The sequence below is a fragment of the Piliocolobus tephrosceles genome, chromosome 19 (assembly GCF_002776525.5).
Source record: "Piliocolobus tephrosceles isolate RC106 chromosome 19, ASM277652v3, whole genome shotgun sequence".
Lineage (NCBI taxonomy): Eukaryota > Metazoa > Chordata > Mammalia > Primates > Cercopithecidae > Piliocolobus > Piliocolobus tephrosceles.
The window spans coordinates 21,790,072-21,816,234 of record NC_045452.1 but is presented as its reverse complement, the minus strand read 5'-3'; the positions used below and the strand labels follow the sequence as shown (position 1 = coordinate 21,816,234).

Below are 26,163 nucleotides of genomic sequence, written 5' to 3'. Positions count from 1 at the left end.
TTGGCCAGGCTGGTCTCAAACTCCTGACCTCAAGTGATCCACCTGCCTTGGCTTCCCAAAGTGCTAGGATTTCAGGCATGAGCCCCTGCACCAGGCAAAATAAGTAATCTTCATTAGTAATCAGAAAAATTCAAATTAAAACAAAGAGATGGCCGGGTGCAGTGGCTCATGCCTGTAATCCCAACATTTTGGGAGGCCAAGGCAGATGGATCACCTGAGGTCAGGAGTTCGAGACCAGCCTGGCCAACATGGTAAAACCCCGTCTCTACTAAAAATACAAAAATTGGCTGGGCATGGTGGCACATGCCTGTAATCCCAGCTACTCGGGAGGCTGAGGCAAGAGAATTGCTTGAATCCAGGAGGTGGAGGTTGCAGCGAGCCGAGATCGCACAATTGCACTCCAGCCTGGGCGACAAGAGCAAAACTCCATTCCAAAAAAAAAGGGAAAGGAAGAGACCACTTTACAACTATGAGAGTAATGAAAAATCAGAAAATTGGATAATCCAAAATATTGGTAGGTGGAGGAAGGGGGACCTTTGTCACTGCTGGTGGGTGGGAACACTGGTGCAGCTATTCTGTAGAGCAACAGGCAGAAGTTAGTGGATTTGAGCATGTGCATAGCTACAAGCCAGAAAAGCCACTCTTGGCCATGCACCCCTGGGAATCTCTTGGATCTTTGCACAGGTCTATATGGGGCCAGAACAAATATGTTCCCTGCATCTTTCTTTGGGATAGCAAGGAGCTGGCAACAACTTAGATGTCTATTTCTAGAAGACTGGGTAAGGAAAATGTGAGGAATGTGATAGAATGTTTTACAGCAGACAGAAGCGCCGAACTAGTTCCATGTGTCGTAACTTGGATAATTTCTTTTAAAATGGATAGTTCAAATGAAAATGTTAATGAGTGAGCTCTATAGCCTAATACCATTTATGTAAATAAAAACATACTACAGGCCGGGCGCCGTGGCTCACACCTGTAATCCCAGCACTTTGGAAGGCTGAGGTGAGCAGATCACCTGAGGTCAGGGTTTGAGACCAGACTGGCCAACGTGGTGAAACCCGTCTCTACTAAAAATACAAAAATTAGCCGGGCATGGTAGCACATACCTTTAATCCCAGGGAGGCTGAGGAAGGAGAATGGCTTGAACCCTGGAGGTGGAGGTTGCAGTGAGCTGAGAAAGTGCCACTGCACTCCAGCCTGGGCAACAGAGCAAGACTCCATCTCAAAAAAACAAAACAAAACAGCACAGCACACTACATAAAATAATACTGCACACTTTTCAAGGATACAAAGATGTCTGAGGAAATATGCTGAACACATGAGGGTGGCTGCCTGTGGAAGGAGAAAGGTAAAGTAAGAGGCCTTCCAAGGCTCGCCGGTGGCAATGTGCTGTGAACTAAGGTGCACAATCAGCATTTTGCACTTGGGGTCCAAAATAGCCAACCAAACAACCAAAAATCACATTCAAGTCCTCCAGTTGGGCTGGCACAGTTCAGGGCAGGTTTGCGTAGGTATAAGGGTGAAGGTACATGGGCTGGATACGAAGGGTTTGAACACAACGTGCAGAGTTCTGGCTTCATTCCACCAGCAATGCAGTTTCCAGGGCTCTGATACTTGATCGCCATCTCCGAGTGCGCCTGATAGTTTATCTCCCACGGGCTGTCTAGGCCAGAGTTCCCTGTCCTCCTCTCATTTCTGAACACTCCAAGGTATCCAGCTTAGAGTGGACCCATGTTGCTGAGGACACCTTGACCGGTTCACAGAAGCATGTCTCAGGTTCACACGCTTACTTTTGCTTTGTGGTTGAAAAATTAAGCAGGGAAGCTGGCCTGTCCTAGCCCCACCTGCCCAAGGATGTCAGGAGAGGCAGCAGTCCCCACAGCCTGGCTTTCGCGAGTCGGACTGTGACGCCCTGGTGTGAGCCAGCCATCTGTGTCACTACCAATTAAACAATGAAATATCTGTAGTAGAAAAAAAAATCAATTGCTGGCTGACTCCTGCAATCTAGTTGTGGAGAAGTGATAATTACCCTCCGCTTTGGTCTCTGAGGGCCCCGCTTTGACATTCAGCTCTGCAGCGTCAGGCCCAGGGGAACCAGCTCCCCACTCTCTCCGCTTGGGTCTTTCACTGAGCACGTGATTCTCCACACCGAGCGAACTTCAAAGCTCCCAGTGTAGATGGAAAATCGGGTTTAAAAACAGGACATCATGGGCTCAGAACCCAGGGAAGCAGATTTTGTTGGGGGAGGAAATCACGCCCCCTCCAGCTGGCTACCCACCCCTGGCGTCCTTTGCCTGGTTACCTACTGATGCACAATGCCTGGGGAGAGAGGTTAATTCGAGGTGGCAGCAGTTTCTATAAGCCATCGCAGGCGCGTTGGCAGACAGCCTCTGATGTTGTAAGACTTCTCATGGGGTGTTTTGTGAGCTCACCGTCTCCTCATCTGATATCCTGCCTGGACGGCAGGATGGGGAGTGAAGGCCGGGAGGGAGCCTCCAAATGCCCCTCTCCTGCCATCCAGCTTTAGTTAAACTGCCAGCGTTTCCAATTCTCTTTCTGGACTCCGTAATTACCGTCAGATAACAAAAATGACAAGAGGGCTCCACCTGGCCCCCGTACCCCACATGTGTTTGGATGACCCAGACTAGAGGAGGCATGGCTCTGCCAGGTGTCCACATCCACAGGGCTGACTGCGGCTTGGATGTGTCCCTCAGTCACACAGGCACTCCCCAGATCAACAACCCCCCAGTCACTCTGGCCAGAAGCCCAGGCCTACCAGCCTCCTCCTCCTCCCCACCTACCAAATCCATCAGTCACTGAATCCAGCAGGCCCCACCGCGGGCACCTTCTCAGGGTCAATCCTTTCTGTCCCCACTGGTACCGCCTCTGCTCGGACCCCAGCTTGGACCCTCCTCCTTTCCTACCACACTTCTAGGAGCTTCCTAACTGCTCTCTCCTGCTTACATCTACCCTCCGATTCATCCTCCACAGCAGGACGCAAACCGAGATGCATGGGTAGAGAGAAACAACACCATCCGTCCCCTTGCCCTGCTGACGTGGAGCTCAGGACTCTGGGGTGGGATAGGCTGCTGTTGCCTGCCAAGAGCCCCAGCTTCGCCCCTTCTGTGGGTATGAAAAAACAAAAGGCCACAGGCCAAGCTTGGTGACCTTGGGGGGCCTGTTGGTGACAGTCACTTCTCCTGGAGAAGGAAGGGAAGCAGCTAGGGACACTTTCCCACTGATTACCTACCCATGTGCGCCTGGGGCCGAGTTGCCTCCCATGCCTGCCGTGCCTGCCTCCCAGGGCTGTTGGAAGGCTCGGATGAGATCATGCCCACGAGATCCCACGAAAACGCTGTGCAGTTATGAGGGATCGTTTTATAACAACCATTTTATAACTATAAGGCAAATGGGAGGAACTCCCCACATCTGAAGCCGTAAGGTCCCTCAGGGTGGAGAGGACAGCAGCTGAGCAAACAGGTCAAACTGCTGTCTCCCAGAATGGCCATCTGTCTGGCAGTCCAGGGCAGTTAGTCTATCTGGAACTAGAGGGCAGTCCTTTCCTTTCCCATGGAGGGTAGAGCTGGGTCTTCCTGCAGCCTCTGACTCAAACATCTCCAGCTGTGGAATTTCCTTTTTTGATCTCCCCAAACAGAGGATCAAGGGCAGGTTGTCAAACTCCAGTATGTAAAGAATCACCTGGGAGCAGGGATGGGGGTATGCCTATTGAAGATGCAGATTCCATCCTCAAAAACTTGAATTCAGCAAAGGCCCAAGAAAATGCATTTTAACAGCAGCCTCCGTCCTCCACCCCCACTCAGGTCACTTGAATGCACGGGGGGAATGTGTCACACTTTGAGTGAAGGCTGCTGTGTGCAGGATAATATACAGTCAGGAAGCAGAATGTCTTACTGGTTGTTTGGCTTTGAGTGAGTCATTTACTGGGCCTCAGTTTCCTCATTTTAGAATGGGGAGGTGATGCCTTTACAGGGCTGTTCTGAGCTTTGAATGAGATTCTGCAACAGCGTGGTACTTGTCCTGCTGTGAGTGATGGGTAAATGCAGGTGCCCTCTTCTCTCCTCAGTGATGGAGCCAGAACAAAGGGGCCACCACTTCAGGGGAGGGGGCGAGAAAGGAGAGGGCCAGTGGGGGGCCCGCTGAGCTCCCGGGGAGCCAGGCAGCCAGTGCCTCCCGCGGCACAGACATCAAGGTGTGGATGTCGTTCCTCTGCTCAATGCCATGCCCAGCAGGCCCAGCCCACGGTGGTGATTAAAGCCCAGGGAACACGACATTTCCAGGAAGGTCAAAACTTGAACTAATTGAGGGGAAGGGCAGCCCAATTAAGGAATAACCCACATGATGAACTGTTCACCTAGCCATACCAGGTGTCTACACTCATGCTGAATGTCGCAACGCACAGCTAAGAAAGCCGCTGCCAGAGTAAAGTATCTCAAGGCGGGCTGCGGGCAACCAGAGCAACTTCCAGCTGGCCCGGCCATCACCGCAGCACAGAAGGGTGCTCTATGGAGACGATGCATCCAGGAGAGGGTGTCATAAGTACTCTGGGTACACTGCAAAGACTGTCACCAAGACTGCAACAGGCCCCTTCTGAATTATCACCAATTTTTACGCCAGTAGAGTGGGAACCACTAAACAACAAACTTTCTCTTAAGTTCCCCATGTACATACCCTGGGGAGACAGCAAGAGAGGAGAGGAGACAGGAGGAAGAGAGGAGAGGAGAAGGAGCGGAGAGGGAGAGGAAGAGAAGAGGAGAGGAGAAGGAGAGGAGGGGAGGAGGGGACAGGAGAGGAAAGGACAGGACAGGAGAGGACAGGACAGGAGAGGACAGGACAGGAGAGGAGGCTTCACAGCTGCCCACAGGAGGGGCTCCTGCTGCATGACCCCCACAGAACACCCCTTTAACTTCCTCCCATCCCTGGTCTCTAGATTTACATCGCTAAATAAAACAGTACAGAAGTGTACTGCAGTGGGGAAAGTGCCAGAGATTCCACACTGACTGTGAGGCCGTGGGCAAGTTACTGAAGCCCTCTGAATTCCACCTGTAAAATGAGGCTACTTCATGGTTCTATGAAGATGAAAAGAAATGTGATCAAGCCTAGATAAAAATCTTGCCTGGTGCCTGCCACAGCTGGCTGAGCTCTGTCCTTCCTCTGGGACAAGGCCTGACACACAGTAGGTGCTCAGGGTCACCTTGCAGCAATGCTAGTTCATGCTGCCCTGACTGTTCCCTTCGTGGCAGATGGACCCCATAACACAACCCAAGCGCCCTGTTTCCCTGCCCACTCAGAGGCTCCTGACTGCCTACAGTCAAGTCGAAGGCCCTCAGCCTGGCTGAAGACTCTTCATGTGCTTCCAACCCAAAGAGGCATTTATCCACTTTCTCCCCAGATAATCAGCTCATACCCCACAAGATTATTTGATGTTCTCCAAACTCACCCAGCAGGCTCTGGCTCGTGCCTTAACTCACAGTGTCACCCCCTAAGCCTGTAGTGATGAGAATACTCGTTGTCGAGGTCCTTGTTTCACTCTTCCCAGGGCTGTCCCAGGATCGTCCTCTGTCCCCTGTTCCCAGTGTAGTGTGTGCCTTCCCTAGGATGCATGTCTGCCCAGGATCATCCTCTGTCCCCAGTCCCCAGTGTAGCGTGTACCTTCCCTAGGATGCATGTCTGCCCAGGGCTGTTTCTGTCTAGGCACATGGGGGTGTCTCCCCATCTGTCCACAAGGGGTGGGGGACAGAGCCCCGCCATCGTTCTAAACAGAATGCCTTCACATAGGCTTCCCTTGGGGGGCTGAGATGTGGGTTGGGCCTGAGTCCTGGTCCACCAAGAAGGCAGAGCAAAATCCAGAGCTGCAATAGCTTTTTTTTTTTTTTTTTTGAGATGGAGTCTCGCTCTGTTGCCCAGGCTGGAGTGCAATGGTGCAATCTCTGCTTACTGCAACCTCTGCTTCCTAGGCTCAAGCAATTCTCCTGCCCCAGCCTCCCGAGTAGCTGGGATTACACCACACCCGAGTAATTTTTGTATGTTTAGTAGAGACGGGACTTCACCATGTTGGCCAGGCTGGTTTCAAACTCCTGACCTCAAATGATCTGCCCACCTCAGCCTCCCAAAGTGCTGGGATTACAGGCATGAGCCACGGCACCTGGCTGCAACAGGGTCTTGTTCCCCACTTGGAGGCGAGGCTGCCCCCACCCCAGCAGCAGGGCATCTGTGCTTCATCAGCTGGGGCTTCCCAGCTATCTGTGGCCACATTCCATCGTCTTGGGCTCACTAATTAGACATCATAAAACACCGGGCTCCCTCCCTATGCTGGCAGCAGCAGAGCCCAATTCCACCCAGCCAGGCCGCTTCCTCTCCGAGAGCCCTCCACCTCAGTGTGGGGCTCTGATCCCGACCCTGCAGGTCAGGTCTCCCTGCTGCACCCCCTGGGGCTCACTCCCTCTTAGGCTGACCCTGTGAGGCCACCACTCTTGACAAGGTTGAATGAAGGAGGGTGTATGTACAAAGGAGACCCAGGCTGGCTCTCCAGAGGAGGAAGACAGATGGCACCCATGTGAGCAAGGCCAGCTAATTCAGCTGTGAACAACCACGTGTCGTGACCTGCCAGGGAGTAAGCAGAGCAATTCTTTGTAAGATCCTAGGCCGGCTTTTCCCTGCCCCACGGCAAGCTTCTGAGATGACTTTCCCGGCACTAAGTTGGTGTTAATTAGTGAAAATTATCTAATGCAAGCTCATTTTAACATTAGCTTAAAGCCAAACATAATTAGAAAGATAAATCAGCTGCTAAAAAAAAAAAAAATCCAATGACGATACACAAACGATTTTTAGGATCATCTGCTGGTTTGCGTTACTAGCCTTGAGCTCTCACATAGACAGAGCGAGGCAGGTAGTGAGGTAGCTCACAAAGTATCTGCCAAGGTATTTCTTGATCTATCAGGGTAAGACAAATAGAGTTGGCAGTTTGCCTGGGAGGTGATGAGACGCAGCAAGGATAACTCTGTGGCTATTGCCAGATGATGTTACCTGGGAGGGCTTCCCTAGTGAGGCAAGTTGAGAGTGCAGGGAGGGATATGGTTGAAAGTGGTCAGGAGGGCATTCAAGTGATGGGAACATGGGAACAGTGTGAGTCCATGGGCCCTGGGCCTCCAGTTTTGTACACAGCCTGCCCTGCCCTTCCACAACTGGCTGATTCAGCCATCAATTCCCAGGAAGCCTCCGTTCACCTAGAGCTCAGTACAGGTGCACAAGCCTGAGAACCAGACACATTTCGGTTCCCATCTAGCGTCCTATTTACTGGTGGTGTGACCTTATCCTCTCTGAACCTCAGTTTCCTCATCTGCAAAATGAAAAGCTGCTGGATTGTTGTTAAAAAATTAAATGGAATAGGCTAGGCACGGTGGCTCACGCCTGTAATCCTAGCATTTTGGAAGGTCAAAGAGGGTGGATCACTTGAGGTCAAGAGTTTGAGACCAGCCTGGCCAATATGGTGAGACCCCATCTCTACTAAAAATACAAAAATGAGCTGGGTGTGGTGGCTTATACCTGTAATCCCAGCACTTTGGGAAGCCGAGATGGGTGGATCACCTGAAGTCAGGAGTTCGAGGCCAGCCTGGGCAACATGGTGAAACCATGTTTCTACTAAAAATACAAAAATTAGCCAGGTGTGGTAGCACACGCCTGTAGTCCCAGATACTTGGGAGGCTGAGGTGGGAGAATCGCTTGAACAGAGGTTCAAGGCAGAGGCAGAGGTTGCAGCGAGCCAAGACGGAGTCATTGCACTCCAGTCTGGGAGACAGACCCAGACTCCCTCTCAAAAAATAAAATAAAATAAAATAATTCTAAAAGGGATGGCATTTGCCTAGCACTTATATACTCAATAAGTAATAGCTATCAATATCCCCACCCCCACCACTGTGCTGTATTTTCTTTTTGTCACCCCACACCCCCCTGCTCCGCCACCATTAGACTTAAGGCAGAGTCCTCATTGTAAATTTCTAGTTCCTGGCACATAGTTGGGTCTCAGTGAAACACGGTGAGTGAATGAGCAAATGCAGGGAATCTCCAGGAGGTCTGGGAGCCCTCCCGGGGGTGGGGGGTGAATTAAGGAAACTCACAGCCTGTCTTCAATGGCCCACCGAAAGGTAGAGAGTTCTAGGTCCCACCTCCGCACCCCCATCTCCTGACTCACTGCTGAAAAATAAATAAATAAAATAACACTTATCGGGAGCCTCCCACATGCCTTGCCAGGACTGTGAGGAGCCCGGCAGAATGATGACCGGCGTGCAAGCTGTGCCGGGGATGTGTTTGCAGATTACTGGAAACGTGGGCCAGAGAGACTAATAATTAGAAAAGCCATAGGCTCTCTTCCAGGGCTAAGATTATGGGATCATTAGCAAGTCCACAGACTCCACCGATTTCAGAGAATGAAAAAGGAAACTGGGAAGGGCAGCAGCCCCAGCTGAGGCCGGCTGGTCATGGCACCTGGCATGGTGTGTGGGGGTTGGGGCGGGCAGGAATGGCTAGAATGACTCAGCCTGGGGGACGGCCCAGGACAGCTCCAGGAGCAGGGGCAGGTGGTCAGCCAGGACGCAGCCCTGGGCTCGTTTGCTCTCTGCCCTGCTCCCCACCTCCCCCAGCTCGGATTGGAAACTTGTCCCCAAACAGGCTCTGCTTTGTATGCTCTAAGAAAAGGGAGGTAGATCTGGCCACCAGCCAAGGTGAGGCAGCATCCCTGAGGTTGAGAAGATGGAAGGACTAATAGTTGCTGGACTGGGGGACTCACTTCAAGGTCTCAGCCTGTCAGGGAGGGGCATTAAGTCCCAGGGGGCCAGAAAGTGGCCATAAAGAGGACAATCTAGGTCTCTGGAGAAACTACCTGTACCCAGCTTCCCTATATTACCTGCCTCAATGTCACTGGGCAGGGGCAACCCTCTTCTCCAGCCTTGGCACAGAATGGAGCAGCTGGCAGTTGTGTACTTGTCTGTCTCTAGAACTGGTCCAAGAGCCTCCCAGGGCCTGGCTGGTGACATACAGACTTTGAATGTTTCTGGGAGTTTTAGAGGGAAGAGATGGCCCCAGAGGACAATTCCCAAGGACAACTGTCGTGGATGGACACCACCTTGAGCTGAGACCTGGGTGGAATCTCCCCCAGCCTCTTCTGAGTTCTGCCACCTTATGCTTTCCCAGAGCCTCAGGGAAAATATCCCTTCCTTTGCAAGGTGCTGAGGATTGGATTAACGAAACGCAATGGCACGCAGGGCACCAATCCCGTCACTCAGCATTAGCCCTTTTTCAGAGAAATCCCTTGACTGCACGCATCACTCACCTTTCTCAAAGCGATTTCCCATAGCCTTACACTAAGTTCTCAGAACAGTGTGTGGAAATAAGCAAGAAGGCAGGAATTATCCCCATGTTAGAGATGCAGAAACAGAGGCCAAGCAAAGCCAAATGATGTACCCCACATCACCCAGGGAGCTAGGAAAGAGATGGCCAGGGCAAAAACAACGATTCCCAGGCTCCTGGCTCCCAACCGCGTGGGCTCCCTCCACCTGCCAGTGGCCTGGGCTTCGGAGACCTCCACCCAACAGAACTGGCTTTGCTACCATGAACCTTCAAGAAGTCATGAAGTTTACTGAGGCCCCACCTTGTACTTCTGAACTTTCTGGGAAACACCCATCCTCAGAGGTTCAGGGACCCAAAGCATCCGATTTCAGAGGAGCCAACTCTCCCCTCCTCTTCTCCAAAGAGGGAAACACGGCCCAAGGCCACGATGACATCACGGTTAACCATCAGCAGCCCCACCCTCTTGTTCCAATGAAAGCTTTAGTTCTCCAGAACTAAAAGAGCTTGGGGAGTTTTTCCAGGCTGCCCTCGGGCTCTCTGGGCTGGGCAGTAGTCTGGCCCTTCAGGATGACCGTGTGTGGGGAACATCCTTGGGGGACCCCTGCTTTAGGAACAAGGGAGCCTCTGCACCTTCCTGCTTTATCCCTCTCTGCCCATGCCAGATCCCAGCATAGATCCTGGGCTGAGAATTCCAACACCACAGCCTCCTAAAGGCAGCTCGGAGGCCGGCAGAAGACTGCCCTTACCAACTACATACGGCCCACCACCACCATTATCAGGCCAACAGATCAATGCAGTGAGCGAGTGGGAGGGCTGTGGGCAGCCACTCCTGTCTCGCTCAAAGGTGGAAGCAGGAAGCACACCTGCACAGGGTCTTTGGCCCTCCCGATTCGCCTACCTCTAATCTCCTGGGTTTAATCTCACCCTAACTTCTTGGGAGAAAATTTGGCTACCCTTCCCTCCCCTGCTCTGCAAAAAAAGAAGACAGCAGTTACTTTCTAACATAGTGAACATTTATATGATACTTTCCAGTATCCTCAGCTTTCACACATGGTTTCTCCCTTGTCTTTCTTTGTTTTGTTATTTATTTATTTTGAGTTAGAGTTTCACGCTGGTACCCAGGCTGGAGTGCAGTGGTGCAATCTCTGCTCATTGCAACCTCCACCTCCTATGCTCAAGCGATCCTCCCACCTACCCACCTCAGCCTCCAGAGTAGTTGGGACTACAGGTACACACCACCACATCTGGCTAATTTTTGTACTTTTTGTAAAGATGGGGATTTGCCATGTTGCCCAGGCCGGTCTCAAATTTGTCAGCTCGAGCAATCCGCCCACCTCTGCTTCCCAAAGTGCTGTGGACAAGAGCCACCATGCCCCACCCTCCTTCGTTTTTCAAAACCATCCAGGAAGCTCGGTATTATCTTCCCCATTTTATCAGCCAGGAGCCTTAGAGAGGGAGGTGATTTGCTCAAGGGAACACAGTGAGTAAGTGGTCAGATGCGGGCAGAAATCAAGAGGCAAAATGCACTCTCCCAAAGCAAACCTTGTGGACCTTCTGGATTGAAAATTGAATCGACAAAATACCAAGGCAGAGGTGGCCTCTTAGCGAGGCCTTGAAGGAAAAGGGACAAACCCAATGACAGGCAGAGGTGGGTTAGGGACCAGCCTGGCTGGTAACCCTCTTTCCTCAACCAAAAAGCCTGCCTGGATGAAATCAAGACCTTTCAACTTCAGATCTTGTCTTCTGTTTTTGACATGAAGCTGGTCCACTGCTCAGAAATGCCAGCTCCTTCAATCATTGATCAAGCATAAGAGAGAGAGAGACTCAGAACTCAACAGCCAATTCGTCCAGGGCTTGCCAGGAATACCTGGACAGGCCAGGGCAAGATCTCAGAAGGGCTATGAAGTGCTTATTCTCTGGAGCTGCAGTTGTGCCATTATCCACCAGCCTTAATGCAGCAAGGACTCTGAAACAAAGCTCATGTGGCATGGCCACTTGCAGAAGGGTAGAACAGTTAGGAGTGTGTGGGGCCTGTGGGTCCCTGGGCTGCCTGAGAGGCCTCTTCTTGCTCTGTGAGTTTAAACCAGGCTTCTAAAAGGCAGCTCAGGAGCTTCTAGATAAAGTCAATTGTCCCCCTTAGATGGAAGGGGAGGAGGATAATAGGGGAAAAGAGGGAGGTAGGAAGGTTATAAGAATTGGGACCAGCTCTAAAACAAGGTGGTGAGGTGACTAATGAATGTATTGCTTGACTCTCAGAATTCAAAAACAAGTAACATTTTTAAAAATTACATGTTTTTTAAACTAGGGTTTTTGGGGGCATCTGCTTCATTGCAGTATCTCAATGTCCAGCAAAGTGCCTGGTATGGAGAAAGCGCTTGGTACTGTTGGCTAGTGTAGCTGAATGAGGGAAATGTCATTTGAGGTTAATGGGGAAAGACGGTGGTAGGCTCCCCTCAGGGGCCAGGCCCACCATATGCAAAGCTGAATCTTTTGGGGAGTTGAGCTGATGACTCCAAGACTTTGCCATGCCCAGGGGCATCTGTGTCCCAGCTGTTCACCATACCCTCCTCCCATTAGCTGCCCAGACCTCAAACCAAGGCTGCTAACCTCAGCCGGCCATGCCTCCTGCTCTGGAGCCTTTCCCTAAATCCCCTGATGCACCTCCCTCCCTGTTCCCCATATCCCCAATTTAGAGCATTCTTCTCTCCGCTGCCAGCCAGCTTGTTACGATGTGGATTAAAGGAGCTCCCCGGGGAATGTGCAATTCCACGGGGACATCTCCAGACACCTGCTTCCCCAGAGGGAAAGGAGGCCAACAGAAGACAGTTTTCAATTCTATAAACAGATAATTGATCACCTGTGACAGCTGGGGCACCGTTGGGGTACCGGAAGGGAAACTGAGAGTAAGCAGTCTCTCTCTTCCAAAGTTCCCAATTCAGGAGGGCAAAATGCACTCTCCCAAAGCAAACCTTGTGGACCTTCTGGATTGAAAATTGAATCGACAAAATACCAAGGCAGAGGTGGCCTCTTAGCGAGGCCTTGAAGGAAAAGGGACAAACCCAATGACAGGCAGAGGTGGGTTAGGGACCAGCCTGGCTGGTTACCCTCTTTCCTCAACCATCCAGGCAGGCCTTTTCCACTAATGACAACAGGAATCAAAATAGAAGCAGCTCCTAGTTAGTCATGGTTACCTACTCCAGCAGCCTCCCTCTCCTAGGTTGTGTTTACAATCTGCATGGTGTCACTGGGGTCACTGATAATCCCAACCAAGGACCCAGGGATTCTGTGTAACCTCTTTGTCCTGGTCTGAAGATAAGTCATTTCACCCTTTTGGAGCTCAGAGGGAGCCTCTGTGTAATGAAGACAAGACCCTGCCTTACGCAGCTATTGAGGTGCCAAGGAGATTGGACAGTTTGTGATAAACCAAGATGAGCTGGTTAGCTGGGTCAATCGTGCATTTGGGTGTGAGCCAGGAATGCAGGGGTTAAGGGTCAATCTTTGAGAAGTGGGTGTGGTAAACTTGCGTCTGTTCCCAAAGCAGGAGGCAACGTTCTCTAAATCCGCCCAGCAGCCTCAAAATTGGATGCCACTGGTCACAAGGGAGCCTGGGCGCAAGATGGGCGGACAGCTTGGTGTACCTCAGCTTCCTGCTGCGTTCAGACATGCCTGCAGACAGGTCCTCAGCATCAAAGGGCCTTCCCTAACCCAGTTTAGGGGCTGGGCTAGTGCCCCTCCCACCACGCCCTCTGTCCAGCACTCCTCAGACTGTATTAGATGATGGATCAGCAGAAGATTAGGCTATATAAGAGCAGAGGTGTGTTTTAGGTATCTGCTTTCCACTCAAGTATGCTTAGCACATGCAGTAAACCTCTAAATATTTGTCCAGTGGCCAAACAGATGCACAATCCTTCCAAGTTGCCAGCCCATCCAGATTGCAGTTGTTTGCTCCCCTTACTCTGGCTTTCCCAGCCTACACATGGTCTTGCTGTAAGTCCACTGCCAGGCAGTTACAATGACCTGAGTGGCCCAAGCATCAGCAACTTCCCCTGGTCTTCTTTGCTAGCGTAGCATAGGCCAGGAGATCATTTTTGGGCCCCTAAAGGTGCCCTTTCTGCTTGTAATTTAAGTAGACAAAGTCCATCATTCAGAGGCACCCAGGTAAGCAGATCACTCAAAAGGAAAAAGAAAAAAAAAAAAACAGCAGAAAAAATCCCCACCCCACAAGTAAACAGCCGAATGGCGGTTTGGGAAGGGCTTTCTGACATCTGCAGAGGCCCAGGATACAGGTCACTCAGCGGAACCTCCTCAAAGGCCCTCCTACCAGTCCACAAGGCCCCTGCTGGGCTGTTTTCTCACTGGTCCCCATCCTCAGCCCCTCCCCCGTCACCCCCCATTCATGTTCCCCTAATTAGGCTCCTTTCTCCATATTCCTGAGCACCAGGTATAGAATCATCCGCTGGCCTGTGACTGTAGGCAGGCAGCCACGGGCAACTCCTTCTGAACCTTAGTTTCCTGTCTGTGATTCAGGAACCAAAACAACACCTCACGGGGTTATTCTGAGGATTAAATGAAATAAAATGCAAAACTCTGGCACACAGTTGGATGTGTGCCTGTCCTGCTGCCTCCCCTTGGCAGTTCCCCATGTCCCTGCACGTAAACCATCTCAGTCTGCCCCACCTGGCCTCACAGCAGCCAGACTCTCACTGGAAACAAAGGAAACTCCATCCCTCGGGGCGAAAGGGGAGGAGGAAGGATCTAAGTGAATGGCCAGGGAAGGCTGCCTGCCAGCTGGACAAGCTGGCGTGGGGGTGGGGGACAGGCAGCGGTCAGAAGGTACAGCCCCTAGAGCAGAAGCTGGGTTTTTCTAGAACCAGCCACATGACCTCTGGGCAAGTCTCTTTCCTTCTCTGTGCCTTGGTTTCCTCACCTGTGAAACAGGGTCAACCTCTGTCCCAACTTCTTCACAGGGTCTTTGGGAAGAAGGGGCTGTGCAGACAGGCGGGACAGTGATTAAGGGTGGGGGCCCGGAGGTCCTGATACTTGGGTAGACACCGACAGTGTCCAACACTGTTGCTTCCTTAGGGATGGTCGCCTCCCTTGGGCCCAGTTTTAGGGTCCCCACACCAGGCCCCACACAGTACTCACCTCCCTCCACGACAGCTCTTTTTCCCTGCCAATCAAACCTCCTTGCTATTTTGAAGCAAAAAGCTCTCTTACCGAGAGACTGCCCATTCCATTTGACCCTCTCCCTTTCCAATTCTGCAACTCCCCTCTCTCAGGAAGGCTTCCCAGATGAGGCACATCCAGCCTTAAAAACTCTTTCCTTTCCAGCAGAGCCCCAGCATTTGTTAAGCCCTTGGAGGGTAAAGCCACACCGTATATCTTCTTCACGGCGAGTTAGTGCCTGGCACACAGCCGGCCCTCAGGAAATTACTGGTTAAACCTGTACTTACTGGACGGGTTCACAAGTATTCAAAGTTTCTGCTGTTAAATATTTAAAGAGTTAAAAATACCTCACTATGCAGGAGAGAGTCCTGTCATCCCACATGGGACTAGATGCCTCAGTGGCCAGGGGCCCTGTCTCCCCCTTCTCGTAACAGGGGTACACCACCTGCACTCCAGGTTGTGACCAGGCTAGCTTCATTCAAACCCCTTGCTTAATCGGACTGCAAAATTATTTCAGACACTGGGGCAGAGTAGCACAATGGTTAAGAGCATGGGCTTTGGAGTTTGGGTCCTGGCTCAGTCACTTGCTAGCTATGGGACCTCTGGCGAGAAACTTCTGAATCCTGATGTCTTTTTCTCCAAAAATAAGGAAAACACCTATTCACCCGGTTGTTGTGAAAAGCTAATGAGAAAACGCAGGTGAGTCATTAGCACAGTGGATGGCACATATTAAATGCTAAATAAATAGAGGCTTTGTTAGCATGACATCATGAGACTTGACCCCTAACCCCAGCTGCAGCCTGTATTGCCGCCTACATCCTTTTTCCCTCTTCTGTGTCCAATCTTGCCTTTTCTTTTGCAGAACACAATATACAAAGAAAACTCAGTCAGGCAGGGAGGAATTATAGAGAGGGAGGGTAGAAACGTGCGCGGTGGAAAGTTAACCCTTCCTTCTGGTAGCCAATGTAGCCAACTACCTAGATCACCCCTTCCAGGAAGATGAGCATGAACACTGGTCTTTCTAGCTCTATTTTCCCTCCTTAGGCCTCTTCAGCCTCGAGGGGAACCAGGACTCCAACCTCACTCATTGAGTGGAATTCGAGTGGTGAACCCAAGCCACTCCTGTTGTATATTCTGAACTGGGCACCAAAAGCTGCTGCTGTTTCTGAACAAATCTCAGTGTAGGGGAGACAGAGTTAGCAAATAAAAGTACAAAACGTTCCCATTCAATTTGAGTTTCAGATACACAGCAAAGAACTTTTCAGTATCGTTATGTCTCACGTCATGTTTAGGATACTAAAAAGTTATGTGTTGTTTATTGAAAGTTCAGATGTAGTGAGACATCCTATATTTGATCTGGAAGCTGCCCAGGACTCCTACTCAAAGGCATAAAGATTAAAGTCTTCAGCCTGCTCCACAGCAGACTGGCCTCACCAGCTACCCTGGAAACAGACCCTCCTTCCAACTCCCAAGCAGGACAGATATGCTAAGTATCTTTCCTGAGCTGCCGAGTCAGGTGACCTGCTGTGCCAAGGCGCCCAGCACAGGGCCAGGCACACAGTAGGTGCTCAATATCCTCCCCCGCCCCCGCCCCCCTCCCCGGCAAAGTCATTCATTCCAGGCAGCTGGGGCCTAGCACCCGGTCCAGGAGAGGCTGTGACTGTGAGGGCGCCAGCCCGGCTTTGACTACGGGAGGAGAGAGGTGGTCCAAAGAGCAGCATGGCAGAGGTGGGACCCTGAAGGTCACCGCCACCCACTCCCTGAAGTTGCTTTGACGATCACATGAGAAAGTGGCTCGGGATATGTTCTGTAAATCCCTGGGCAGCACCTAGGTTATTATCAAGACATTTGAGTGCTGCATTTTAACCACAGGGCCTCGGTCCTCAATCTTCCCTGGGGAGGAAGACTGGACAGGGAAGTTTCAGAAACACAGAGCAGAGCCAGCATCTCTGGACGCTGGAATACCGACGGTTGGCATCTGTCCAGCGCCTTGTAATTTCCCAAACACGCTCCCAGCCATTCGCTCTAGAGGCCTCACTGCAGCCCCATGAAGTAGCGGCGGGTTGGGGCCCAATTTCCAGAGGGTGTTCAGGGCGGCCTGCCCCGGGCGCTGTCTGGGAGGTGAGGCCTGGTCCAGGGGACTGGGGCCAAGGTCCTAGCGGTGAGGGGGCGAAGGTGGGGGCCTACCTTCTGGGCCTGTTGGATCATCTGCCTGACCACCTGCTTGAGGTGCGGCGCCTTCTCGTCCTTGGGGGGGTGGGTGAAGAGGGTGACCCGGCTCACGCCGCGGTAGAAACCAGTGTCCGTCCAGCCTAGGTCCAGCGGAGGCACCTCGGTGTCGGAACGGTCGGGCCAGTAGGCCAGGGACTCGCCGGACTCAGCAGGCGCCGGCGCGGGGGACTTGGCCTTGGCCTTGCTCTTGCCCCGGGCGTTGGCGGCGGGGACGGCGTCCTCATAGGGGCTCCAGGAGGCGCGCAGGGCCTGGCGCTCCGGGCTGGAGAGGAAGTCCCGGAGCTGCTGCTCCTTGAGCCGCTCGCGGTAGGCCTGCTCGCCGCCGCCCAGCAGCGCCTCCAGCGCGGCCCGCCGCCGCTCGCAGTAGTAGAAGGCGGCCTGCGCCTCGGTCACCTTCTCGTTCACGTGCGCCTCGTCCAGGCAGTTCAGCTGGGACTCGGCCATGGCGCCCCGGCCCCGGCTCTGGACCTGGCCCCGCCGCGGTCCGAGGTCCCACAGCCGCACCTGGAGCCGCCGAGGGGCGGGGCGCCTCACCTGGCCGCGAGCTCTGCCCCGGCCCGTCCCGCCCCGCCCCGCCGTCGGGGAGCGGCCAATCCGCGCGAGCATGGCCGTCGGGCGGGGAGGGGCCGCCGCCTCCGCCGGGCTCGCCGGGACCTCGGGGCGGCCTGGCGGACGCGGTCGGGCCCGGGCCTGCAGGGCCCACCAGCCGGGGCTGGAGTCCCTGAGGGGACGCCCCCTGGGGGCGGGGCCGTCGCAGACCCACGTGCGGGCTCCGGCCCCTACTCCTCTGCGGGGTAAAGGTTCGCTGTCTGGCCCTCGCTGCCATCCGCCCCCTCCGGCCCCGTGGCGGGTACGCGTTCATTTTCCGTGCACGTGGAGTGCGCAGCACGTGTTCTGGCCCAGTCGCCCCTGGAGCTGGCGAGCTGACCCCTCCCCGGTCGAGGGTCGGCTGTTGGTCGGGGGGGCCTGCTGCAGGACGGGACTGTGACGGCTGAGGAGCGGGCAATGGGGGTGCAAAAGCGAAATGCTAATGACAGCTCGAGCTCCCCACCCTTGCGTCCCAGTTCTGAGATCAGAGGCCTCCTGGACTGGCAGTCCAACACCTTCACTATAAAAATTTATTTTAGGCAGGGCGTGGTGGCTCAAGCCTGTAATCCCAGCACTTTGGGAGGCCGAGACGGGCGGATCACGAGGTCAGGAGATCGAGACCACCCTGGCTAATACGGTGAAACCCCATCTCTAATAGAAAATACGAAAAAACTAGCCGGGCGATGAGGTGGGCGCCTGTAGTCCCAGCTACTCGGGAGGCTGAGACAGGAGAATGGCGTGAACCCAGGAGGCGGAGCTTGCAGTGAGCTGAGATCCGGCCACTGCACTCCAGCCTGGGCGGCAGAGCAAGACTCCGTCTCAAAAAAAAAAAAAAAAAAAAAAAAAAAAATTTATTTTAAAAAATAGCCATCCAAACAGAAATGATGTAAAGAGCAGCAGCGGAATTCCCCCGCCCCCACTTTAATTTGAAGTAGGGTGTGTGGTGTCTGTGTGTGTGTTTGGGCAAGATAGGCTGCCAGAGATGTGATTACTATATTAGTGATTCAAAATATATGTTTGAGCTCAAGGAAGGAAACCGCACGTGCGTGCACACCACACACACACACACACACACAGCAGCAGCAGCAGCAGCAGCAGCAGCAGTGGTGGCAGCAGCTCTGCTGTTTCCCATCGGATTAAATACAATCGTCTTAGTCATTAACATATTATGTTGTTCATGCACTGCTGTACAATTTGATTCTCCACATTCAAAATATTTTCAGATCATAACAACTAAAGGTTCACATTTCTCTCATTTTATAGCGCAGCATCTCAGAGCTGGAAGGAGCTTTTGAAGCTAGTCCAACCCCCTCATTTTACAGATGAGGAAATTGAGGCCTAGAAACGTGTGCGTTGCCCAGGTCTCCTGTGAAAGAGGCAGAGCGTGGGGGCTGCTAGGTTTTCTATGTCTTGGAGGTCTTTCCCTGGCATCACGGCCGCCTTTACCATTTCTCCTTTTCTTGTGAAACGACAGGTTATTGGGGACCTGGTTTTCACCCCCAGGGGATTTGAAAAGGTCACTTACCATTTCTAGGCCTTCCTTTCATGGTCTGGAAAAATGAAAGATTTTCAAATGTCTGCACATTATTATTATTATTATTTTACAATAATCAGTTCTGGCATCCTATGTCAGCCTAAAGATTGGGGGTGGTGAGCAGCAAGGTATCTGTCACCTCACTTGTCCTTTACCCCTCTTGGGAACTGGAAAGCTTCACTCCTGGTAATGCTCCACTCTTAAGTACATATAGATAGATTATGTCCTTAGATGGGAGAACATTTAGTTTATTACCTAATGACTTGAGGCCCTACAAGATGTCAGACTCAATAGTCTGGAGACACATAGGAGCTGAGGCAGTAGGAGAGACTGGCAAACACAGAAGAGGATAGGAGTAATGAGAGTGGTTTTTGGTTTTTTGTTTGTTTGTTTTGTTTTACTTTGTTTTGTTTGAGACAGAGTCTCACTCTGTCAACCAGGCTACAGTGCAGGGGCACAATCTTGGCTCACTGCAACCTCTGCCCCCTGGGTTCAAGCGATTCTTCTGTCTCAGCCTCTGAGTTACTGGGATTACAGGCACCTGCCACTGTGCCTGGCTAAACTTTGTATTTTTAGTAGAGACAGGGTTTCACCATTTTGGCCAGGCTGGTCTTGAACTCTTGACCTTGTGATCCACTCGCCTTGGCCTCCCAAAGTGCTGGGATTACAGGCATGAGCCACCGCGCCTGGCCCCAGAGTGTTTTAATAAACACAGTCAGAAATGCTTTGGGAGCAAATGGGCCCAACAAACATTTACTCAATGCCTACTATGTGCCTGGTACACAGTTTGTGCCAGTGTACATTTCTTGAAGAATTGGAGCCAAGAGAAGAGTATGTGGAGGGAGCTTATGGGAATATGAAGGAAGAAGCAATCTGCCCAGTGGGAAGTGGGTAAGAAGGGCTTTGCCCAGCAAGAAGGGATTTCAAGTGGAGCCTAAAGGAGGAGAGGAATTCAACGTGGAGAAAGGGAATGAAGACATTACAGATGGAGAGACTTGAGACTGGGTTTAGTCAGAGCATTATGCTGGCATCAGGCTTATGTGGGCTCAGTCACTTCAAGATGCCTTTCAGAGCCTTAGTCTCCTCATCTGCAAAATGGGATAATAATGCTGAACTCTCCTGACCTCCCAGATTGATGTAGGGATTAAACGGCTTATTTAATCTTGTTTGACTTAATTAGTATTCGTGTCTCCCTGGTAGAAAGTGGTTTACAACAGTGCTTCTAAAATTTTACTATGCAGCCAGGGGGCTTGTTGAAATGTAGATTCTGATTCAGTAGGTCTGCGATGAGGCCTGAGATGCTGCATTTCTAGCAAGCCCCCAGGTAATGCTAGGAGTGCTGGTCCACTGACCAAACTTTGCGTGGCAAGGATATCAGAGACGGTAAATAACAGCGTGAACTTCCATATCAGAGTCCTGGGAATGAATCCAGCTTTCTTAAAATTAGCTGTGTGTCACCAGGAAAGTTATTTTTATTTTCTGGGCCTTTGCCTTATCATCAGTGAAATATGTGCAGTAAGTCCCACCTCAGCTGGGCGCAGTGATGGGCCAGTAGTCCTGGCTACGTGAGAGGCTAAGGCAAGAGGATCCCTCAAGCCCAGGAGTTTGGGTTCAGCCTGGGCAACATAGTGAGACCCTGTCTCTTAAAAATGAAGTCCAACCTCACTAGGTTGTTTGAGAAGGGAAACAAGTTAATGGATATAGACCACTTAGCAGAATGTCTGGCACAGGTAGCAGCCAGGAAAGGGCAGCTAGTGTTAAAGTATGGGAAGATGGCACTGGAAAGAGGGAGATAATGGGCCAAATTGTGGATAACTCGAGTTTAAGTCTATCCAGTGATTAAAGGGCATCAGTGAAGGTTGTTGAGACTGATATGGTCATTAAAAAATACAGCAATTACTATGTGCTAATTATTTTATGGACACTTTAGATGAACCCTGTAATCCTATTAGAAAAATTGTTAGCTGGCAGGGCGTGGTGGCTCACACCTGTAATCCCAGCACTTTGGGAAGCTGAGGCGGGCGGATCATGAGGTCAGGAGATCGAGACCATCCTGGCTAACAAGGTGAAACTCTGTCTCTACTAAAAATACAAAAAATTAGCCGGGTATGGTGGCAGACGCCTGTAGTCCCAGCCACTAGGGAGGCTGAGGCAGGAGAATGGTGTGAACCTGGGAGGCGGAGCTTGCAGTGAGCCGAGATCTCGCCACTGTACTCCAGCCTGGGGACAGAAAAAGACTCAGTCTCAAAAAAAAAAAAAGGCCGGGCGCAGTGGCTCACGCCTGTAATCCCAGCACTCTGGGAGGCCGAGGCGGGTGGATCACAAGGTCAGGAGATCGAGACCATCCTGGCTAATGCGGTGAAACCCCGTCTCTATAAAAATACAAAAAATTAGCCGGGCGCAGTGACGGGCACCTGTAGTCCCAGCTACTCGGGAGGCTGAGGCAGGAGAATGGCGTGAACCCGGAGGCGGAGCTTGCAGTGAGCCGAGATCGCGCCACTGCACTCCAGCCTGGGCAAGAGAGCAAGACTCCGTCTCAAAAAAAAAAAAATTGTTAGCTGAGCTGAGTGACTCACACCTGTAATCCCACTGCTTATGAAGGCCAAGGTAGGAGGATTGCTTGTGCCCAGGCGTTTGAGGCTACAACGAGTTATGATTGCACCATTGCACTGCAGTCTGGGCAACAGAAAAAAAGGAGAAAAAATGTTATCCTCATTTCACCAGTGAGAAACCTGAAGCACAGAGAGGTTCAGTAGCTACTCTAGGTCACCCAGCTAGTACGTAGAATAGGCAGAATTCAAACCTAGACCATCTGATTCCAGAGCCCGCCTACCTACCCATTCTGCTACACCGCTTCAGTCGGGAATGTTAGAAAGAGACGTTAGAAATAAAAAGTATCTCTTGTTTAATAATTAATCCAATCGATATTTGCTGAATGTGTAGCTCTGTGTTAAGGGTTAGAAACCATTCGTTTGTTTACCAAATCCTCGTGGAGTCTTACCAAGCGCAAGGCCCATTTCCAAGTGCAGGCTCTGAGCAAAACCAAGTTCTCCCACCCGGAGATCACATTGAAACAGAATGATTAAGGCATGGTTTTTGCTCTCAAAGAGCACAAATATTATGTGATGTGATTTGCAGTTGGACAGAAGGTTAGAAGCAGAACAGAATATTTTAGTAACAATTCACATTGGAAAAAGTCTTTCCTAGATCTAACTAACATGATATTCACCTTTATGTACCGATGACTAATTTATTCAACCAACAGTTGGAGGCAGTTAATAGATAAGCAGTACTAGATAACACGCTTGCCTCTGACAATAACACAGATAGATAACACGCTTGCCTGTGACAATAACACAGAGAGGAATCAGACATGACAGCTGACTGCCCTGGTGACTCTCTTAGTTTAGCTGGGAGTCAAATTCTCACAGCAGTCTTTACAAGGCAGCTTGATAAGTGATACCGTGTCATTCACAGAGAGGCTGCAGGCTGTGGAGGCCCTTTAATGTAAAATTATCTAATTTGACCCATCCCCTTTTCCCCAAATCTGTTGAAGTATTCTGTGAAACGGATTAATGTGAGGTGTTACAGATGAATAAGCCGAGGCTTCAGGAGGGGAGACATCCAGTTCGAGATGATCAGCTGGCAACTGGAGATACTGGGATGCGTTTCCACACAGCCTGATCCCCACGCCTTCTACCCTCCAGCCCAGCGAAATACTCTGTACAATGTGATTGAGTTTTTTTGTTTGTTTGTTTTTTTGAGACAGAGTTTCACTTTTGTGGCCCAGTCCGGAGTGCAATGGCGTGATCTCGGCTCACTGCAACCTCTGCCTTAATTCTCCACCTGCAATTCTCCTGCTGTAGCCTCCCGAGTAGCTGGGACTATAGGCATGCGCCACCATGCCTGGCTAATTTTTGTATTTTTAGTAGAGATGGGGTTTCACTATGTTGGCTGTTTCACTATGTTGGCCAGGCTAGTCTCAAACTCTTGACCTCAGGTGATCTGCCTGCCTCGGACTCCCAAAGTGCCAGATTACAGGCCTGACCCACTGTTTCCGGCCGTGATTGAGATTTTTTTAAAAATCTCTTTTTAAAGAGTGAAACTGATTTCTTTCAGGCACAGGCCCTACAGATTAAGCTAAGTAACTTGTTTTCCAGGGACACTTCATGAGGCCGTGACACCCTAGGAAAGCCCCTGGTCCTCTCCTGGTCTCTCTGGTCCTGAGTCTGGACTTTCTGTGAACTAGGTGGGGCCCGATCGTAGTTACAGTTCCAGCTTCGGAGGCCACCTTGCCCAAGGTGACTGCAGGCTTCCTGAGAAATCGTGCCTCCTTCAGCAATTCCCTGTAACCCCGCCTGGCTCCCTCCTCCTTCCTCTGGCAGACACCCTCCCCTACAACCACCCAACTCCTACCTGGGTACATGGCGGGAGGAATTCACCTTCCTCTCGCCCGCCTGCCACGCACTGCGGGCTGTGTGTTCCCAAGATGAAGACATGACACCTTATAGTTAACATTAATTGTAGCGGTGTTCATCCCTGCACACTTCCTAGGCCCTCCTGTGTAATTTGAGTCCCAAAATAGCCCACCTCATGATATATTCTTAGATAAGTTTTCCAGGGGTGACTTTTTTCCTCTGTAGCAATCTGTGTCATGAGCATCTCTACAAAACTTGGGGGGCTCTCTCATGCCTCTGTAAAGTTATTGGTTGGCCAGAGAGGTTGAGAGAGAGAATAACGGGAAGGGGTTCCCGCAGGCCCACTGGGAGGAGAGGCAGAGATCCTATGACTAAACGACTTGAGCAACCTTCCCGTCTGATCCACTCAACTGCTCCATGATACACATACACCGAGGTCCCTCACCTGTGTCAGAACTTACCTACGGCTTTCAACTGTTCATTCAATGACTGTTTATGGAGCACTAATTATGTACTAGGCAAGTTCCTGCCCCCACTTACCTTCCAGACACAGGGGCTTTGCTGCTCCTCCAGCTTTGGAGGTACAGGGGGCTCCCCGTCCCTTGAAGGCGCTGCCACTGTGCTGTTTTCTTGGATCTGGTGATTCCGGTTTTTTTTTTTGCCTCCCTGTTCCTCCTTCTCATATCCTTCGTCCATCCCTGAAACGTGGGTGTCCCTTGGGGCTCTGCCCTGACTTTCTCGCCTTTCACATCTCACCCATCCATGGGCAACCTTGCTTCCCTGTGCTTGGATGACTCCAGCTCAACTCCAGAACCCTCTCCTCAATCCACGCCAATTCATCAGGCTGCCTGCTGGTCACCTCCACTCACATATCCCCCAGGCACCTCCGACACAACACGTCCCAGCTGGCACCCGTCAGCCCCTTCTCCTCTGCCCCCCAGGCACGGCCCTCCTCCTGGGTTTACCATGTCCAGAATGACCCAGCCCTCCACTAGCCAGCCTCCATCTCACCAGCATGGGAAACAGGGGCTCATTTTGGCTCTTTCCCTTCCTTCAGGTCACCAGGCCAGAAGAGGCTTTCTCTGGGCCAGGGTGTGATGTGATGTGGGGTAACGTGGTGTGGTTCCGCCACTGCCCCCTCCCTCCTTCCTTGCTGCCACTCCCCACTCCTCCCCTCCCAGACATCCTTGCCAGAGCCTTGCAAGAGCTTCCTAACCGGGCTCCCTAACCGGATTCTCCCCTTAGATCTCTTCTAAGAGGCAAACACCATTATGTCATTTCCCTGCACAAACCCTTCCAAGGGTCCCCATCCCTGCAGGCTACAGCCCAAGCGCCTCGAGGCCATTTAGGATTCAGACCTGCTCTTCTTCCCTTCCCCAAGCTCCTGCTGCTGCCACGTGTTTCTCCCCAGCCCACGGGAGACTCTTCTGTTGCCCAGGCTGGAGTGCAGTGGCACCATCTCGGCTCACCACAACCTCCGCCTCCTGGGTTCAAGCGATTCTCCTGCCTCAGCCTCCTGAGTAGCTGAGATTACAGGCATGCGCCACCATGCCCGGCTAATTTTATATTTTTAGTAGAGACGGCGTTTCTCTATGTTGGTCAGGCTAGTCTCGAACTCCCAACCTCAGGTGATTCGCCTGCCTCGGCCTCCCAAAGTGCTGGGATTACAGGCATGAGCCACTGCACCTGGCTGACTCCTTTGGTCTTTAGCCTGGTGGTCGCTCCCTCTGCAGAGTCTCTCCTGGGACTCTAAGTCCAGGTGAGGGGACTTTCCTTGCTTCCCGTTAGCCCTGTCTGAGCACCCAGGCTCTGTGTTCTCATGGTCTGTCTCCCCCAACAGTTGTGAGTTCCTTGACAGCAGGACTGTCATATTCGTCAGGGTGTTCCCAGGCCTTAGGTTCTAACTCTTGGGGTTTCGCCCCAGGTCACCCTCTTTTTTTTTTTGAGACAGAGTTTTGCTCTTGTCACCCAGGCTGGAGTGCAGTGGCACCATCTCAGCCCACTGCAACCTCCGCCTCCCAGGTTTAAGCGAGTCTCCTGCCTCGGCCTCCCAAGTTGCTGGGATTACAGGCATGCCACCACGCCCGGCTAATTTTTGTATTTTTAGTAGAGACAGGGATTCATCATATTGGTCAGGCTGGTCTCGAACTCCTGACCTCAGGTGATCCGCCCACGTAAGCCTTCCAAAGTGCTGGGATTACAGGCGTGAGCCACCACGCCTGCCTTTTTTTTTTTGAGATGGAGACTCGCTCTGTCGCCGAGCTGAAGTGCAGTGGCGCGATCTTGGCTCACTGCAACCTCCGCCTCCCAGGTTCAAGCAACTCTCCTGCCGAGTCGGTGGGATTACAGGCACCCACTACCATGCCCGGCTAATTTTTGTATTTTTAGTAGAGACGGGGTTTCACCATGTTGTCTAGGATGGTCTCAATCTCTTGATCTCGTGACCCGCCCACATCGGCCTCTCAGAGTGCTCGGATTACAGGCTTGAGCCACCATGTCTGGCCCCCTCACCCTCTTTACTGCAAACTGATCAGGAATTCTTTCTTAAAACTTAGTAGGGTTTCCTCTCTTCCCCTGCCATAGATACAGAAGGAACATAAAAATAAGAACCCAAATGCTAAAGACAACTTAATTGAACATGAGTCTTTTCAGCCATTCTGTTGCAGTGTGACACACACACACACACACACACACACACACACACACACACAGAGAGAGGGAGAGAATGCATATGTGTGATAGGGTGTACTACACATTCGACATTTTTTTTCGAGACAGGATCTCACTCTGTTTCCCAGGCTAGAGTGCAGCGACGCAATCATAGCTCACTGCAACCTCAATCATAGCTCACTGCAACCTCAA

General features: G+C 51.7%; 1 protein-coding gene across 1 annotated transcript in view; it reads right to left on the bottom strand.

The window, feature by feature from the left end:
* Window positions 1-17,287, bottom strand: part of FAM83F (family with sequence similarity 83 member F) — a 34,253-nt gene extending 16,966 nt beyond the window's left edge. Inside the window, exon 1 of the mRNA XM_023222271.2 lies at window positions 16,717-17,287. Coding sequence (XP_023078039.1) covers window positions 16,717-17,205 — 489 coding nt within the window. The 5' untranslated portion in view covers window positions 17,206-17,287. The remainder of the gene's footprint in view (window positions 1-16,716) is intronic.
* Window positions 17,288-26,163: the final 8,876 nt, after the last annotated feature.